The sequence below is a fragment of the Centruroides sculpturatus genome, unplaced genomic scaffold (genome assembly GCF_000671375.1).
Source record: "Centruroides sculpturatus isolate CEXI.00-Female unplaced genomic scaffold, Cexi_2.0 scaffold1990, whole genome shotgun sequence".
NCBI classification, from domain to species: Eukaryota; Metazoa; Arthropoda; class Arachnida; order Scorpiones; family Buthidae; genus Centruroides; species Centruroides sculpturatus.
The window spans coordinates 4,331-24,509 of NW_019386132.1; the positions used below are offsets into that span (position 1 = coordinate 4,331).

At 29.5% G+C, this 20,179-nt stretch overlaps 1 protein-coding gene across 3 annotated transcripts in view; it reads right to left on the bottom strand.

Annotated features, from left to right (window-relative positions):
- Window positions 1-1,048: 1,048 nt before the first annotated feature.
- The window catches only part of LOC111613745 (transcriptional activator GLI3-like), a 44,217-nt gene continuing 25,086 nt past the window's right edge, over window positions 1,049-20,179 (bottom strand). For all 3 annotated transcript variants that reach the window (XM_023355094.1, XM_023355092.1, XM_023355093.1), the window contains exons 4-15: window positions 19,022-19,218; window positions 18,696-18,821; window positions 17,663-17,854; window positions 14,520-14,716; window positions 12,550-12,792; window positions 12,321-12,470; window positions 11,176-11,340; window positions 6,395-6,649; window positions 6,188-6,325; window positions 4,441-4,597; window positions 4,134-4,247; window positions 1,049-4,042 (exon numbers count right to left, since the gene is read on the bottom strand). In XM_023355094.1, the coding sequence (XP_023210862.1) occupies window positions 1,716-4,042; window positions 4,134-4,247; window positions 4,441-4,597; window positions 6,188-6,325; window positions 6,395-6,649; window positions 11,176-11,340; window positions 12,321-12,470; window positions 12,550-12,792; window positions 14,520-14,716; window positions 17,663-17,854; window positions 18,696-18,821; window positions 19,022-19,218 (4,261 nt within the window). In that variant the 3' untranslated portion in view covers window positions 1,049-1,715. The remainder of the gene's footprint in view (window positions 4,043-4,133; window positions 4,248-4,440; window positions 4,598-6,187; window positions 6,326-6,394; window positions 6,650-11,175; window positions 11,341-12,320; window positions 12,471-12,549; window positions 12,793-14,519; window positions 14,717-17,662; window positions 17,855-18,695; window positions 18,822-19,021; window positions 19,219-20,179) is intronic.

Consider the following 20,179-nt stretch of genomic DNA (forward strand, 5'->3'; position numbering starts at 1 on the left):
GATACAGTCGAACATATTGGTATTAATGTATTGTATTGTATTGTATTCTGCGACAGATTTGCCCATAGATGTTGCAACTGCCTCTATGTCCCTCACACTCGTGCATGGCATTAGTCTAACAGATGTTTAAGAAAATTTAATGTCCGCAGTAGTTCTTACCCCTATAAAATTGTTATTTTATTCATAGAAAATGAATTATTTAAAACTCTTTTATTGATAAAGAAACATTTTATGTATTTTATTTGTTTAAAAAATGGCTAAAAGGACCCGATAAGAGACAAAGGAGGAACGACCTACTTCTGGGCCCCCCATACAAGTTCTCGAGGGCCCTGCCAATCTGTCGTCCGTTCCCAAACAATAGATCATTTATGGCACTATTGCAAACGAGACCGAGCATGCAAATTTACCACTGCTTTTTTAAAACTTTTCTCGCATTGTAGACACTAAAAGGGTACTTTTAGCAAGCCCATTATCGGTTCGGTCAGGCCCACAATGGAGGGAGGTTGGCTGACACTCTGGAGGAATTATCTAGACTGCAATCTGACCACAACTGTAACCATTTACCTATCTAGCTGAGACTGCTGTGTGCAGTTTTGCAGTAATTGGAGAATTATGCATAACTTTTTTGTCAATGAGTATATGGTCGAGTGGTCGTAAAGTCTCAGCTAGCCACTTTGCAGGTTTAAGGAGGTCTTTTTCATATGTCAAACCCTGTTCGTCACCATCCAACCATCCGCACTGTGGGCCTGACCAAACCAATGATGAGTATAATTAAAAATTCCATCTTTGACCAGTTACGAATTATGGGCAACTCCAATCATGCACACCCATAATCAATAAGGGATGAGAACAATAGCCCAATCTATACAAGATTCTGCCTCAGATTTGTATTCCCCACTACTGTAGTTTAACAACTTCACACCATGGCCATTTGGCCAATGGTTGAGCAACATAACACTAAAGTAGGCCTGTTGTACACATACATGAATGACTACGTCATTAGAACAGACACTTGATCATATGGGTTCGACTTGTTATTTTAAAATCTGAATGTACAGTACCCTGTACTTTATGCAAAGTAAAAACTCATTAGGTAATAGATATAAGAATAAATTATGAAAGTAATATCAGATTTTATTTTTTGGTGATCACAAATTTTAATATATAATATATCATGGTGTAAACATATTGCATTAAAAAACATGGCTGGGTTCGAATAAAAATTTGGCCTTCATATAATGTCTGTATGACATAATAAAACATCACAATTTAAGGCACTAAATTTGACTACAAATTTTTAACATGTTCCATACATGGCATGGATACAATAAATCTGTAAACAACAGCCTGTTTGTAACAGGATTACAGAGTAATTTGTGCAGAAATGCTGCGCTCTTGATTGACGCCGACAAATTTGCTAAAATCTATAGCTTTGAGTCTATGTAAAACTATACACACATTCATTGTTCGCATGATAATTAATATATAAACAGGATAAAGAAAATAAGTAATAAATGTTTAATTAACATGAGCAATAAGTATCGTTCATTGGCAAATTTAATTAATATCCCAGTCTTTTAAGCCCTATTTATACTATGAACGAAATTGCACTTATGTTTTAAAAACCACAAAAAAAATGCTACATATAAACAAAGCTAATAAAAATACAATTATTATACAAAATATTTACATTGAATGAGTGCGCAGAGTAAATGTTATTGCATTAGATGCAGATATCTTGTTTCTTCCATTAGCGAAGTCAGTGAGGTATTCATGTCATTAATAACCATATTTGTGGTTGTTAGAAGGGGTGAAACAGTGTTTTCGTTAGTCCTACTGGCAGTTGCAGAATTTGACTGTGTCGGTTTTATCTGCTCTTTATCCTTTTTATCTGTGCTGCTGCTAACTTTATTACATCCGGGTGACAACTCCATTTGATGATTAGAAACTGGAAACTTAGACTGATTAGTGAAATTATTTCCTTGAACAGATGGCGGTGTTTTATCCGCTAGCAGTTGTTGGCACTGTTGAACGTACTCTAGCGTACGTTGATAAGCTTCTGGTGGCATGCTTACTAATGAAGATTGGCTGATATTTTGACACTGTATTTCTGGCTTTTGATTGGAACAATTATGACAAGGAGAGTTTGGAGAAGGATGTTGGCGTAACTGAGTCATTGAAGAAAGTTCGGCATTGCAACTTTTGCAATTTTGGCACTGTTGATTATTCACAGGTGCTGGAAACTGTGTCATAACTGGTTGAGGTGGAGGCAAAGAAGGAGGAGGAGGAGGAGGAGGAGGAGGAGGTGGTGGTGGAGGAGGTGGAGGTGCAAGTGTTTCTTTTTTGTTACAATTATTACAAGTTGAATTAGGAAGTGGATGAGGAATTGGATGCTTTACAGTTTGCTCACTTCCATGATGATTACATATGTTACCTTGTGGAAAACATTGAGAGTTTTGTTTAGAAATTTGCCTTTGATCTGTGCCTGTGTAACAAAAGTGATTGAAAGACTGATTTTGTGGTAATGGTGGTCTTTGAATTTGTGGAACAGGTATAACAGGAGGAGGATGCTGAAAATGTTTTGCAGAGGGTGGAGATGAAGCTTGAAAGGGACTTTCTTGATGTCTACATTGTGTTGTAGTTGATTGTTTATTAAATTTACCTGATTCACTTCCTTCTTGTCTTGGCATCATCCACTGTGGCTTATTTTGACCTTGTGGAGAACAATACTGCATATTATGACCATTGGTATTAGAATATGGTGAATTCTGTCCTGGAAATGGCATGCTTTGTGCATTTGTGTGATAATAATGTTGAGGTTGAAAACGTCTTTCTGGTTGAGACCCATTTTCACTTGGATCGTTTATATATATTTGGTGAGGTGTTTCTTCATGTCCATTCTGCATATTCCACATCTTACCTGGATTTTGTAACTGAGAATAATATGATTCTCGTGGAACTGGTGTCTGCTGACTAGTTTGAGCATAATAATGAGATGGATGAGAAACACAGTCTGACTGCAACCTGTAGTTATTCACTACAGGATGAGGTTGATTATATGGTACATTATTGGAATGATATGCATGGTCTGAATAATTACCATTGTGTATGTGATTATTTGATTGAGATCTATTTGTATTATTTGCATTCATTGCATATGTTTGCTGAGTATTGCGATTAGTTATACAATTTGGACTATACGTTGTAGTTTGGTTATTACAGTAACTATGGTCATTGTCTGGAAAATAAGGTAGTCTATTATTTGATTGATGTTGCATTTCCTCATACTGACTAACACTAGATACAGCATGACTGAAATGAGAATGTGGACGATCTGGTTCTTGCTGAGATTTTTCAGCAACTTGGTTAAGATAATGAACCATATCATCGGGAAGCACTAGATCTTTGTTCTCTTCTATTGGGCGATCTTCTAAGACAACATTTTCATTAGGATGATTAGTTCTTCCATCCTGTACACTATGTTTTGACATTGAAGATCGAGATATTGGAGGAAGAGGTGAGAGTTTACTAAAGCTATTAAATCTCTGTAACTTATCTCCTGCATTTACATCTAGAGGTCTTAAAGGATCACTTGAACGACGTGCATCCTTATAGGGAGAACACTGAGGTATTGAATTGTGCTCAGAAAGGCTTGTTTGGCCTTCTGTCCAATTATTTTCTCCCTGAGTATTATAATTTTGAGTTTGAACAACTAAATTTTGAGTTGAATTTAAATGTTGAGAAGCTAATGCACGTGAATGAATTCTCTGAAGATGAGCAGCAACTCCAGCAGGAATCCCTGTGCTGCTTCCAACTTCACTAGAGCGACGCGAGCTTCCTAATGATATTGGATCATATGGAGAATGAAATCCTCCGACACTCCGAGATATTTCACTTCCACGTCTGCTAGATATCTGACTGCTTACTGGCTGTGCACTAATATCAGAATGCAGACTGCTGTAGAAAGAACTAACAGAACTGTTACTGCTGTCCTGACGAATATTTTTACGATGTGTTACACATCCAGATAATCTGGTTAAATCTATATTAGAAATAAAGAATTATATACTTAAAACTATAAATATTTTTACCTAATTCAAGTAATAAAAAAGTTAGATTTTGTTAACACATACCTGAATTTGGAAGTATGGTTATATTATTTTTAGAATTTTTACTACTAATAATTTCAGGAAGCTTCGATGGACATGTTTGATGATTTGTCGTAGTGTGACTGTTCCATTGTTTCACTATAAACAAAATTTTACTTAAAGTTATTAAAATATAAAATGAAAAATTTAAATGTATACAGGTGCAATTAATATAATAAGTAAAATTAAATAAGAACATGACCATTCAACATAACAAAAATTATATAATTACTTAACTCTAATTGATCAAAAAATATAATAAATAGCTTTAAAAATATTTAAAGCTATTCACCTTTCCTAGAATTTAGAAGATTTGGTAACCAAGAAGTTGCAGATTTTAATTGTGATTGTATCCTTGTTTTAATTCTGTTACAGGTATTTCTTGTTATTTCAACATTATTGCCAGAAGAAGTAACTGCTGTTGATACTGTCACAACAGGTTCTTCAATCTAAAAATAAGATAGAAATGAGAATCAATAATCCTCAAAATCAACTACTTGGCATTAAAACTGGTAGTTTAAGGTATTTTGATACATTCTCAGAAAAATATTAACTAAATCCGTCATTAGTATCAACATAAATAATTTTCAATCAAATAGTTTCCTCCAGTTGAAAAAATATAATTTTATGCAATTATATTATAATTTTAAAATTATTTTACATATTTTAAGGAAATTTTAGTTTAGAAATCTAAGATTAAGAAATTTAACAGATATAAAAAACAATAATGTATTTGCCTAGCTTACTGAGGTTGTGTATTTAAATTCTATTCACTGCAGAATTTCTCCAAATGATTCTACATTAATTATTAAAATACATGTATCTCTCATACAATAATACTTCTACAACATGACTCAGATTCGCTCTAACATGGAAATTCTCCATACAAAATTTCATAATTTTTAAGCGTAAACTTTGTTATTCTATATTTTTTTTTATTCAAGTAAGAACACTTGTCTCAAATTTGCCCATAGATTTTAGAATATTGAAATTTTCAATTTGTTTTGTGCCTTTTGTCAGGTTTACTTTAATGAATACCGAAATTAGTATTTTTTCTTTCTTGTCCTAGCTTTCCTATCAACCAAGTGTCATTGTCATTGTTTTCAGACTTTAGTCCTTAAGACTGTCACTGTGCTTTCTTTCTATAGATTAATCTTCGTATTCAGTAAAGTTTATTTAAACATTTGTAGGTAAGTGTTACTAAACTTTTTTTAACCATAGATATTACTTACCTACAAATGATTACTTCACTGTAAAAATGATGAATGAAATATGGTGGTATCTCAAAACAATTCCGTATTCAAGCACAAATTCTGGGAAAAAAATTGCTTGATACTCAACCAAATAAACGCGATGAGATAGAACAAATTACCGATTAATAACATATTTTTATTTTGTCATCCATAAAATATTATAGTACAGATTTGCATAACATGGCACATTTTCGGAATGTATCTATGTGTTATATGAGGAATATTCATATTCCTATTTTCTGTAATTAATAATAGTTAATGACTCTGTAAAAGATCATTACATGACATTAATTCCTGTTTAGTCAATATACAATAATGAATATGAACTCGTTTGAATACAATTCATTTGTAGAAGTTTCACTGAAACATGTTATTCTACATTTTGATTTAAATATACTTTCATTCGATATACAGTATGAAATTTAGAATAAAATTTTGATTTCTTATAAAATAAAAAAATGGAATCACATATGCAGAGTATATCTTCAAACTCTATGATTATCAAATGGGAAATGTAATAACTTATTTAACAACATATCAGATGATCAAACAGAGTTTACTTGTAAAAAGTGGACTTCATGATAACAACAAGGAGTTTCAATGTTATCCCTAAAGTCTATAGTATATAAATGTTCAAGATTTAAGTGTTTCTTCTTATGATATGTAACAAGATAGTAATAAGCACAACTAAGTCGTGAAATTGCCTATACTACTTCATGCAAGTAAACTTTTAATCTGATCATCCAATATAATCAAAATAGATATATATAAACTAGATTTTCTCACATCTATTTCTTGATTTTCCATAATATCCCAACCGACATCTGCTTCTATTCCTTCCAGAGGTCCACTTGTTGTTGATACACTATTATCACTAATAGGTGCTGGATCTGTTGCATCACCAGGACTACTACCTTCTTGTTCCTGTGAAAATTTAAATATTTAATATATTCAATAATATTATAAAACTATTAAATTTAATTTTAACCAAACCTCTGATTTAACACTTGGGCTGGAAAGACTTGCAGGATTTCCACTTCCAATTCCTTCTTCAGAATGAGGACTTGAAGGATTTTCTGAGTTTTTCTCTTCTCTAGGACCATCGTTGCTTCCTGAGTCTCCATCACCACCTTTATGCTTTTTATTAGCATAAAATTCTGGCCCGTGTACTGTTTTTACATGTTTGCGCAAAGAACTAGGATCCGTGTATCTTTTCGTACATCCAGGTGCTTTACAAACATAAGGTTTCTAAATAAAAAATAGTGTTTGTCATTTATTTTTTTATATGTAAAAAGTAAAACATACATTTACTTTCATATAATATTATATCATTTTTAAAATTTAAAAATTTTATAAATTTATATACATAATAGAAAATAAAATAAAATATCAATAGATATGGTAAAATTCAGACAATCCGCTGAATTATCTGGCTACAACAAGATCAAGTTAACAATTACACAGGAGGAACCTATATGGTTATATCCAAACCAGCAGTTCTGGAATCAAAGATTAGATGGACCTCCGATCTTCACTTCCAGAATTGCTGGTTTGGATATAACCATACAGATCACTCATATCTAATTGCTAACTGGCCTTGTTGTAGCCAGATAATTCAGCGGATTGTCTGACTTTAGTCGAGAGTTAGATTTATGGAGTTGTCATTTATGTAGATATGGTAATAAAGATTCTGATGGTAACATCTTTTCTGATTTTGATTTATTTATGGAACATGAAATATAGTTATTACATAGATCTTCATATAAACAAGCAATTACAATCAAGTATTGCTTCATCTTGCTAAGATTTACATTTCTAGTAGTGAAACACTATGCCATAATTCAATGATGATTGCTGAAGGCTATTGAAAATGTTTGTTTTTGGGTAAATAGTATGTTTTTTATTGAATTTGGGTTTTATTTAAAGTTATTCATAATTTATCCAGTTTCTGTACTGGTTGTATTAAACTGTATTATCGATAATCTATTAGTTTCTTTGATTTAGATACAATGACTTATCTAATTTCTGTGAAAGATTACAAAAATATAAGTGAGAGGATACAAAAATGCTACAACAATTATCACAGTTAAATGGAAACTGGTCAACATATGAAAGCATAAATAAAATTTCAGCCCTGAATGATGGTTTGAATCCCCTAGATGACAAAAAGTCAAAGGATCTCTTATTGTGACCCTTGGCTAGATATTCAAAAATCACTAGGCTGCTTATTAAACATGCAACAGGCTTAATACAGCATACAGTATGACTCTGATTGCTCCCTGGAAGTAGTCAATGAAATGACGTTTCTTATTTTTCATGAACTTTTAAATTTTATCTCATTTTTGAGTGTCTTGAAAATTTCAGATAGGCCAATTTCAGGGATGTATATGTTGAAAAGGATGGTGTGTGGACCATCAGTTTCTTTGACATTTTTTTTAATCCTACAGGCATGATCTATAGCTCTAATATGGTCCCAACTGACTCATTCAGAGCTGCATTTATACAAAAACATGCCTTTGGTTGACATCAATATTCAAATTCATATAACTCTTATTCATTGCTGAATTGATCAAATTATCTTTTAAATATGTATGTCAGTGATGTCAAACAATACATTTTATTTTATAACAGAAAGTACAGTATGCACCAAAATATATAGTACTGAAACTCATGCATCTCAAATGTGCATTTGATGGAGCATAGCTCTGGCAACACAAGTTGTGTTATTCAGTTGTTTTTGGAAATGGGTCTCTCAATAGAAAAAAGTATTCATTATTTCTGCTCATATGGAATGGTTGTGAAGGGAAATGGGTTTGAAAAAGGTGATAGAACAATTCTGAGAGAGATTTAAAAAGACAGCACAAAATAACAGAGTTATGCTGTTTATTGTTACGAAATTTTACCATTCTGATACTATACTGTGTCAATGGAAGGAGAAGTTTGGTCAACCAGTTCCAGGATATGTTTGAGAATCTGCATGAACAATATGAACACTGCCTACAGCGAGGCGATGTACACTTTGAACACCTATGTTACACATACCTTGGAAAATCAACACACTAATAGAGTATTTGTTAGTTTCTTTCAAAAGAAATAAACTCAGATGACAACAAGTTAATATTGTTCGTCTTTTCATTTCAGTACTCTTTATTTTGGTGCATAATGTATTTTTGTCTGGAATATATTTAAACTGTTTTTGGTCATTTCACAAAAATTAAAATACTAAAATATGTTAATAATATATGTATGTAATATTTTGTATCACATTATTCACATAATGTGATATGAAAATGAACTAAATAAATAAAAGAGCAACAGAATCAATTTTTTAGAAAATTGATGAAAGAAAATGTCATTTTAGTGGTTTATCTTTATATATGGTGAATCTTAATGGTCTCTGGGATTTTGACAAACCACAACACCATACAGATAAGAGATACAGAATTAGATTACATTATGAAAATCTCACAAGTTTTATATGTGTGTGCACAGGAGAATATCTCACAAGGTTTATGGGCCATTTTTCTTTGATGAGGCAACCATTACTGGCATCATGTTTCTTGATATGCTTCAGCTGTAGCTAATGGTGCAACTTCATGATTGTGCTGACTTCATTCTTCAATTAGATGGAGCTACACCACAATTTAGCAGTGACATGCCTATCTCAATGAGCAATTACCCATAGAATGGATTGGCTTTTGCAACTGCCCAGAAACAAGTGCATTTAGCTTAGCTATCTCAATCACCAGATTTAACACTGATTTTTTCCCATGGGACTACATTAAGGACAAGGTGCTTGTGCCATCCTTATTCTGAGACTTAATAGAACTGAAATTGCATTACCACAGCTATCACTCAGGTGAGCAGAGAATTTTGAACCATACATGAAACAAATTGGGTTAAAAAGATGGACACATCAAGAGTTTGTAAGATACATATAAAGCTTTTAATATTTCTCCTTCCATTATAGTGTAAAGATAATAGCAAATCAAAATCCTATTGTGACTATTAGCCTGGAATCTACAATATTCTATTATTCACACTTTACTTTCATATTTGGGATTGTTGGAATATCTTTTTTTTATTTCATTTATTTGTACAAAGTAGCCACAAAGTTTCTATATACAAGGCTGTAACTTGAATTAATTATTTATTTTATCTCCGTTAGTATGATAGACACAGAATAGGTGACAGAAGATAGTTCTTAAAGTTCTCCTTACATCACACACTATCATTACTTTAAAATATTTTTTACAAAAATGGCTATCAGTAGAAATTAATAGATTTCAAGATTATGATATCTATAATGTATTTAGGAAATGTTCAGGAAAACCAGTAATCGTATGTTATAAGAGACTGATTAAAATAAGATCAGTTGGATCTCTAAACACATAGATTTTAAAATATATTTAGTTTCTGTTCAAATGTATATTTTTTAACTTTAAGATATTCTTATTTATTAATTCACTAGTGACATAAGCATACCATGTACTGAGCTTTATAATACACTCAAATTTAAACAAAATAAATATAAGATTAAAATTACTTAAATATTCAGAGTGTCTACAAATGTTCCTACAATTTTGATATTTTATTACTTATGCTTGATTTAAGTAGCTACTTTGATATAAAAACTACATGAAAGAACTCTCAAAATTCATGTCTTTGTAGCAATGTTCCAGGAAAAGCTGTACGAACCAATCTTATTCATCAAATCCACAAAGACAGGATTCATCTATCTGGACATGCTCTGTGGATGGTTAATGTCCTAAGCTGAAAGAATATATTCTAAACCTAATTTTCTTAACAAGATAACACTCCACTGCATTTTTACAATGACTTGAGATAATACTTTAACTAACATCTTCCTTAGCATTAGATTATGTACATAGGCCCTATAGAATGGTCTTCCAGATTGTCTGATATGATGCCACTGGATTTCTTTGTGGGATTTTTTGAAAGACAGTGTCTACATCCCTGTTGCCAAGAATTTAAGTATTAAAAGAAATACTAAAATTATACACCTATATAGAAAAATATCATTATTAACAGCATATATAAACTTAATTACATATTTTTATTTTCAATTCATTTTGTTTTCTTGTAAGTTATTTATGAAAATGTAAATTCTCTGCTTACATAACAATAAGTTGTTTTTGCCTAATAGATAAATAATAAAGAATACATGTTCAAAGTATTAAAATAATAAATTAAAAGGAATAATAGAAATAAAATGTAAAAAAAAATTAAATTTGTAAAGTATAAAAATCAATATGTAGAGTAGAAGATAATAAAATGAAAGGAGATATGAGTGCAAGTTTTCCTAAACTGTAATGGATGCAACTTGATAATATAAAATGAATATAAATTTGCTTAGATTCATTAATATGCTATTCATAAATATATTTAAATTCTGAGAAGTTCTTTAACCAGATTTTTCTTTCGGAGTGTCATCACTTGCATATTAAAAATGAAACACCTCACGTGGCTAGATGTAAATAAATTGCTTCATTATCTTCTTTTTGGCACTCCCTAACTTTTGTAACTTTTTTAAATGAAGATGTAATAGATTTGTCAAACTTATTAACAAAAAAAAAAGATTACAATTTAGTTATTTTTTTACAGCTCAATAATTGATTTCCATTATCTAATTAAAATTTTAAATTTGTCCATTTATATATATATTTTTTTTATTATAATCATTGCTATGAAAGGAAGTTTATGTTTATTATTTGATACAAAATACTATTTTAGATATATTTTAAATAAAATACCTCATTAGAATGAGTCCTATTTTGATGCTTGGCTCTATCAGAAGCATTACTGAAAGCTTTGGTGCAGCCAGGAAATTCACACATGTAAGGTTTTTCTCCAGTATGAGATCTTAGATGTGTCTTTAGATTTTCTAATCTAGAATAGGCTTTGGCACAACCTTCAAACTGTAAACAATAATATTAAAAATATATTTTTTATATTAATTAAACTTTATTTCAATTGCAATAAATAAATGATATTTAGATAAATATAAATTTTAATGAAACTTTCTGCCTAAGAGGGAATTTGTATATATCAAGCATGAACTTGACTAGACACAGAATTGAGTGATCAAGTAATGAAGTATACGGTTCAATATATCTTGGAAAATAAAAATTTCTAATACATTCTTCATACTGCATGCAAAATATAAACATTTGGCAGTTTTCCAACTATAATATAAGATCAATTATTTTCACTTTTAAACTTGTTTGATTCATAAGAAAAGGATCTGATTCATCTACTTCATTGATCTTGAGTCTAATAAGAAATTCACTCGAGTGATTTCAGTCTATCTGTCTACGGACGGGGACAAACAGGATACTTGTCCCTTGGGATGGATGTATAATCATAAAAGTGATAAGAGATATGTAACTTTATACTCATGATCATGAGACTCTTTAATGCAATACTGTATTCTGTAATCTACATGCGAAAAAACCCAAAAAAAGTTAAATAAAATTTATTGGTATAATTATTGGTCTACTAGCTTTGCCCCCTGGAAAATTTTCCACAGATGCCCTTGATCCCCACTCAGTTGTCCTCATTGCTGGACTAGCCAAATCCATGACAGGCATGAAAAAGAAAAACCCTCTTAATGTTAGTAAGGAATTAAAAACCAAACATTAATTAATATTTAAATGATATTCATCAAATTTATATAAAATATTTTCTACTTTCACAAAAGCAAGATTAAATGGATTTCTTTTATAGATACTAATCCATTAATTAATTAATTAATATAGTAATTTGATTTGTACATTTTTAAATTCATGACATGCAAGAATTCATTTAAATAGTTCCAAAATTATCTCTAAAATTAGAAAGTATGACTAAAATAATTTGGAATTTATATGTTAAAATGGATACTTTTTGCGTTTATTACCGTGCATTTATGCGGTTTTTCGCCAGTGTGCCTCCTCATGTGGACGACCAACATGTATTGAGCTTTAAATGGCTTTTCATCCCTTGAACAATCTCTCCATTTGCAAACAAAAGATTTCTTGTTTCCATGTATGTGATCATTGCTAATATGCTAAAAATTATAAAGAAAAAACTTTATATATAATAACAGCCAATATAATAATATAAATTTTTATCAAAAAATTACTAACTTTAACAAGTTCTTCCTGAGTATTAAATTCTCTATTGCAACCTTTCCAGTGGCAATTGGTTTCAATGAAGTCGCCGGGTTCATCTTTAAGATCTGCCGTCGTTTCTCGATCGTCGTCACCCATACCGACATCACCGACCGTACTACTTGCAACTTCCTTTTTAACTTTCATCCTAGCTTCTTCTGTATCTACAGTACTACTAACGACATTGCTGGCAGTTTCACATCCATTTGAAGCATCTGTCTTCAAAAAACATTTAAAGTTAAAACTAGAATATAATGTATATATATTTTTCTCTTTATTATGTGGGTATTGAAACAATTTCTTTTCATATTCATTAAGGATTTTGCCACATCCACAATGGAACAGCCTGATATATTCAGATTACACTGCCCATGAAAATTTCTGAAGATGTGGCTTAGACTTAAACTGAAGTTCTCCAGAATGGTAGGTTCACACTGTTAATGCTTCGTCAATCTTGCTGTCAATGTAAGGTACTTCCAAACATAATACTTAAACATTTTTAAGAAATCCAAATTTTATTTTTTGACATTTTTCAAGTTTCCTTCCTAATCTCATTTTCAGCATGTGTATAAGTGATTTTGATTAAGGATTTGCCATTAGGCATCTACCTCCCAGTCCACTTACACCACTGACCCTGAAATGCATGCCAACCTCCCTAATACCAGGCTAATAAGACTTCTAAACCGACTGTATTAGGGCCCTAGAAGCCTTAGAGATGTACAAGGCTAGCCTGATGTGCAAATAATCAACTGTAAGGCCTACAGTATAATAAAAACATGTTCTATATTTCAATAAATAAAATTTTTAAATATATTTTAATTTTTTATATTAAAAAATTTTAAATAAACTTGGAGGTTTTTTCCATATTTAAATTAATAATCAAAACAAGTAATTCATCCTAAAACTGTAAATAAAAAATTCTAAAAACTTACTCTTAAAGAGATAGATACCATTACAGTCGACCCTCCCTATAACACTGTTGATTTTTCAGTTTTATATGAATTCCTTGTTGTATGAGTCACTTAGATTTTACAAATATGTGAGCTGTTCACAGCCCAGCACACATATTTGTAAAATCTAAGTGACTCGTACAACATGGAATTCATATAAAACGGAAAAATCAACAGTGTTATAGGGGGGTCAACTGTAATTTGAAATAAAAATTATACAATTAACTATAGCAAATTAATGTTTGGCTGTCGGTATTCAGTATTGATGATTCTTCTCTGCTGTAATTCTATAAGTAATTCATCAATTGTTTTTGCACAAACTGGTGTTTGTCTTGTGTTACTGTCATACTTGTGGTACGCTTGACAGTTCTGGGAACTCCATTAGATATTTCTATCAGTAAAGTTTTTCACAATCAGAAGAAAAGACAGGAGTCATAAACAGTAACGAAAAAGAAAAACAAGATGACATCAAATTAACAGTTGCGTTAACATTTTATCCCTTTCATTTGTAAATTTCCATTTCAATTCCCAAGTTAATAGATACATCTTAATTTATAGCACTAAAACAATTATATAACTTCAAAAATTACTTAAAAATCATCGTTTAATATAATTTTTGTTTATAAGAAATGAAAATCTTCATTTAAATTTGCAGTATTAAAAGAAGAGCAAGCAGATTGATAATGTATAAAAAGTTAATTTAAATTGCTGCAAAGGAATTATAAACAGTTTTGTTGTAATTATTAATTGGGTATAACTCGGTAATGATTGAAGATTATTAAAAGATTTATTTTATATAACTGTATGCTGCATTACTATTTAATTCTTACATAAAAAATTCCACTCCTCGGAAACATCTGACATGAAATTTAAATTTATAATTTTACAGATGATTACACTTATACTTTGTAACATTAATAAAACTAATTAGCTTATGAAAAACTGATATTTTCTCTACTTAACTCTTATACATCATAATTAATTAAAAATACTTACTGTCCCATCTGCTTTTGTGACATTTGTATTTACACCAATAGGAACAGGACCAGATATAATGGATTGTTGAGCAAGACTCGTAGAAGGAGGTAACAATAATGGCGATCCTATGCCACTCTGATGTATTAAATGATGAAGATGTTGAAGATGAGGAGGAACGGAAGGTGGTGGCATACCCAGAGCAGGGCTAATTGTTCCTGTAAAATTAGATAAATTACATTTCAAAATTTTTTTCCCACAGTACTCAAAATGTACTTAAAGTTATTAATAAAAGATTAATTAGATATCCAGCTGTTACCTAGCATCTGAAGAGTCAGTGAAACCGAAGCTTGGAAATGAACCATAAAAAACAGAAGAGGCATATTCTAGATAATGTTAACAGGTAGGTGAGACCTATATATTAAACAGTTTCCTTTTGTGCTTAAATTTTCTTCGAAGACTATTAGAAAATTAGTATAAAAACTAAGATGAGAAAAATTAGTTATTAATGTTAGAATGATATAAAAATAGTAATTTTAAAATATCTGCTTTTAATGAATTCTCTGCAGTTTCTTTATTTTTATAAAAAAAAAAAAATTAAATCATAAAACAATGTTTTATGATTTAAAACAAGTTCATTTCTACGTGTCTTAAACATTAATCTTATCGAGAAACAGACAATTCATTTAAATAGCAGATGTATTGTTATATGAAAATTAAGATGTAAAATTTTTCGAAAACATTTCTTAGAATATCTTCACTTTAAATAAAGATTTTATATTAGTTCAGTGGAGTGCAAGAGAGGAGTTAATCTAAAAATTTTTTTGTAGTTAACAGTTATAATTTCTTAAATTTTAATTTAAAATTAAATGCTTAATTATTACTGTAAGAATCTACATAAAAAATAATTTGATAGCATTATATAAATTTGAAGTAATCATTCAATGTCAATCAAATAAACTGAATTTTTTATTTTATTTGTTCATCAACTTGACATCCAACTTATTAAAATTTTATAATTACAAGTCAACCCCCCTATAACACTGTTGATAATTCCGTTTTATATGAATTCCATGTTGTACGAGTCACTCAGATTTTACAAATACGTGAGCCGTTCACAGCCTGGCACACGTATTTGTAAAATTTAAGTGATTCGTACAACATGGAATTCATATAAAACAGAATTATCAACAGTGTTATAGGGGGGTTGACTTGTATATTTTTAAATTTAAATTCTTTATATTCATATTCTACATCATCATTTGATGATATAAATCGTGTATAAAATATGTAATGCAGTCTTCTGTGTTTCAAGTATATAACTGTCATTATTATATTATAAATTATTCAAATATAGAAATATTCATTTTATATGAAACCTATCTCTACAAATATAATTTCTCTCTTTCTCAATATATATGAATCTATGATGCACTAAATGCTATAAGAATTTTGTTTCTATAAATTGATAGAAAAAACATAATTTCGATTAAGAAGTTAAACTGTATGATTATTGTAAATGCGTGCAGGTATTGCATTATTATAAATATCTGCAGAAAAATAAATGTTTCCATCTTCAGACTCTATAATGAAAGTTAAGAACATAACACTTGTACAGAAAGGTTTTCGTGGATTATTATAATGAAATTTTTTATATAAAAATCAAATTGAAATGCATAACAAATTAAATCTATTAACAGAGTAACCATGAAATCTTTTCTGTGCCAGTTAGAAGTTATCTATATTTTCCTTTCCATTCTCTACACAAATTTTAATTTTTTCCACATTTTCCCATTACAATAGCTTTCTGTGATAGCTAGTTTTGGATCTTCAACTGTCATAAAGTGGGATGATAAATTTTCTCTTCCATAATCTTGCAAAGTGAATTGTCACAAACTATTAACTACAGACTTTGAGGAGGATATGCCACGCCAGATTCATATCTAATCCATCATCCACTGAATCTGTCATTGAGACATTTTCTAAATGGAAAACCCAGGCAACAACCTTCTCATAAATAGTAATTTGTAGCTACTCTAGACTTATATTATACTGAAAATGTTTACAATAAATGAACAGTTTGGCTTCTTAATTAAAGTAATTCATTCCTATTATATCTCCGTTTTATTATTTATTAAATAAAAATTGCGTATGAACTCACGCATGCATAATTTATATCTATATTAAGTTATATTTTCAATTAAAAATGTATCTCAATAAATATAAAAATATATATTTTTAAATCTTGTAGTACAGTCATGAAAATACATTAATCAAAGATACATTTTATCTAAATATTTCCTTTAAAAAAATTACAGAAAAATATAAACTATTATTATGTTGTAATTATGCTTTTTTTTTTAAATCTTTATATCACTCTGTAGATACATGACAAAATTAACAAACTACTCTAATACATTTATTAACCTTATCAGTTAAATAGCACATAATGGTAGAAGCAAGTTGAAAAGTACAATTTATCTATTTACAAATTATCAATAATAATTTAGTTGTTATAAATTATTATTTTTCTAGTTAACAAAGTAAGTTTTTGCTTCCAGTAACTAGCAATTGGGACATCAACATACATCATTTTCTATGATAATTATTCATTCGTCTAACATAACGTATTAATGTTAAGATGTTAGTTATTAAGAAAACTTTAGCCTCTTCTTCTAACTCTTTGCTAATGAGGTTAAAAATTGACCTTTTAAGATAGTAAATAACTTATTTATCAAAATATCTGTCAGTGTTTTATAATTAAATGATATGTAATACAATAACAGGAATAATATAAGTTTGATGACAGATAGAATGCATTTGAGTTCTAGAAAAATAAAAAAAAAAAGAAAGAAAAATATATTCAATCTCATAAACAACCGTGTATAACTGTAATTCCTATAAATGTATATCCATATCAAACAGTTTTACTCATAAAATAAAGCATAGTTATTCTACTTAAATATTTTATTTTCAAATTAAAGTGAAAAATATGAAATAACTGTATATTTAATAACATAAATATATTATATTCATTATTTACAAGGATGTCTATCATCATCGCCTGATAAAATAATGTGATATGCGCAGAAAAACATATTTTAACTTTCAATATCAAATGTAAGAATTATTACTAATAATAATTTCAAAAAATACATATTTACCTGCTGATAGATGGCCGTACGAGCCACTTGTACTGGAACTTCGAGAACCATTCATAAAAGAAACCAGAGAATTGGGAGAGAATCTTATCATAGAGTTAATATCGAAAGAATCGGAATACGGAGAACTAGAAAGCGCTCTTTTTCTTCCATGCCTTATGGCTTGTCTGGAGTTTGCCAATCTGGAACCCTGAACTAAAAATAATACATACTGTATATCATTATGAATAACAACAAAAAATTTTAATTGCTAAAATTTTATTTACAGTTAAAAACAAAATAAATTTCTATTTAAAATTGAATGACGTTAAGAGAAATTTTATTGAATAATTATTAAAATAAAAAAGTCTTTATCTAAATATTCAATGCATAATTTTATTTTAAACTTTTGAAAACTGTTACCAAGCTGTGTGAGATCTGAGATCAAATATATCCTATAAAGCAGTAATTGTTTATTTTTTGAGAGAGAGAAGATCTATCAACAGTTCCAAAGTTCAGTTTGTGAAATGTGTTCATTACTTATACTTTTACATATACAAAAATACAGAACTATTATTTATTTCCTGTACAGCAAGAACCAAAATAGTTTTTTTTTACTTATAAATTACATTAAAAACAGATTTATTATTGAAAAATAGTGTATAAAATTGATTTATTATTCAGTTAATTATCAATAAAATATCTTTTTTTTTTATGTTTTATGCACACTATGATATGAGAATGAAAATGCCCAATCTAAGAATTAACAATAAGATTACTTTGTATAGTTTGTATCTTTTAGTTAATCGTATCACTCTTTAAAGTTTGTAAAGAAGTTTAAAATGTGATTAATGAACAGAAATAAAAGTTTATTTACAACCAATACTGTCGTATTTAATACAAAGTGGCCTCTTGTTGAAATATCTCATTTGAAATAATTTACATAAACACTCTTACTGTACTACATCATCATTATTCAGTAGACAAAAATAATGGTTATATAATAACATGTTACTATCTCTACTCTTTTATATCTTTAAAAATAGTTGGTACTCACCATCCACAGAAAATGATATGTCTGCACCTGCACTGTTATTTGTTTGGTGACTGTGAAACTCCCCTATCAAACATCGTTGGCTAAGTGCCGCCATTTGTTGCAAATAATCCGGATGAAGAGGTAATCCTATAGAGAGATGGCAATTTAATGCTGTATAACTTTAATACATCACTTCTGTTTAACTGAACAGAATTTTCTTTAGATTATATAGTGTTATATTATACACGGTAATTTATTCTTGTATATAAATTTATGTTCAAATTTTATATTCTAGTGATATATCACATTTAAAATGATAATAGATATAATTAGAGTATTGTTCAAACCTCTTGTATCCATAGGACTCAGCCCACGAACGGACACTGGCGATGCAGTGGGGAATGTACTGTACAGTTGGTCCGCATACGGACTAAGTCTGTAGTGAGGATGCATCGGTGATTCGACCTGGTTATTAGCCAGACCTCTCCGCTGGGGAAGAAACGACAGTTCGGATAGAGTGGGACTAGTGACATTACCTGAGAAACTAGAAAATAATTTAAATTAAAAAAACACAAAATGAAAAAATTTACATATTCATACTCTATTATAACTATACATTTTCATTGTATTATTACTTCTTAAAGAAATACATAATAATATTTTCAAACTCCTTTTACATCTCAAAAAATATTGATGAGATATAATTGTTTATCTGTTGCAAATTCTATAGACCTATAATTTAATACAATGTTTTTATTTTTTTCCATTCTTCTTAGAGCTTTCTTTATTTCTTCCTAATCTACTTTTAAGTAGGTGCTTCAGATAAGATATTTCTTTTTATTTTCCTTCATCTCTTTTTTTTTTAAATCTTTATATCACTCTGTAGATACATGACAAAATTAACAAACTACTCTAATACATTTATTAACCTTATCAGTTAAATAGCACATAATGGTAGAAGCAAGTTGAAAAGTACAATTTATCTATGAAGAGCTGCTAGATAAATACAGTAAAACATACATACAACATAAAATGTTAAGTTATATGAGTTTCCTGGACTCCTTAAGAGCTGAGTGATTCAAAAAATAATCAAGTGTCCGGTTTAGCAAAACCTTAACATATGAAAGCAATTGAGAGATTACTTAAAGCTTGAAGAGTGATAACATTTCTGTACATGCAAAAATTCATATTTGTAACCTCTGACCTAATAAATAAAATATTTTTTTTTCATAATTTCAGCTTGTCACGTATAAAAAATTAACTTTCTCTGAGATAAAGGATAACAAACTCTTAATAGCTAACAAGTATTCTACATGCTATTCACTAAAATTTAATTTAAAAATCATATTTAACTGTTATTTTTTGTTATTTAAAACAAATAATATTTGTTTCTTTAAATATTATAACAAATGAAATATTGTTTGTTTTGCATATTTCTCTCTTCATTGTACCACGAACAAGTCATTAGTTTGAATGCAAAAAGAAATGGCTTATTCATTACTCCA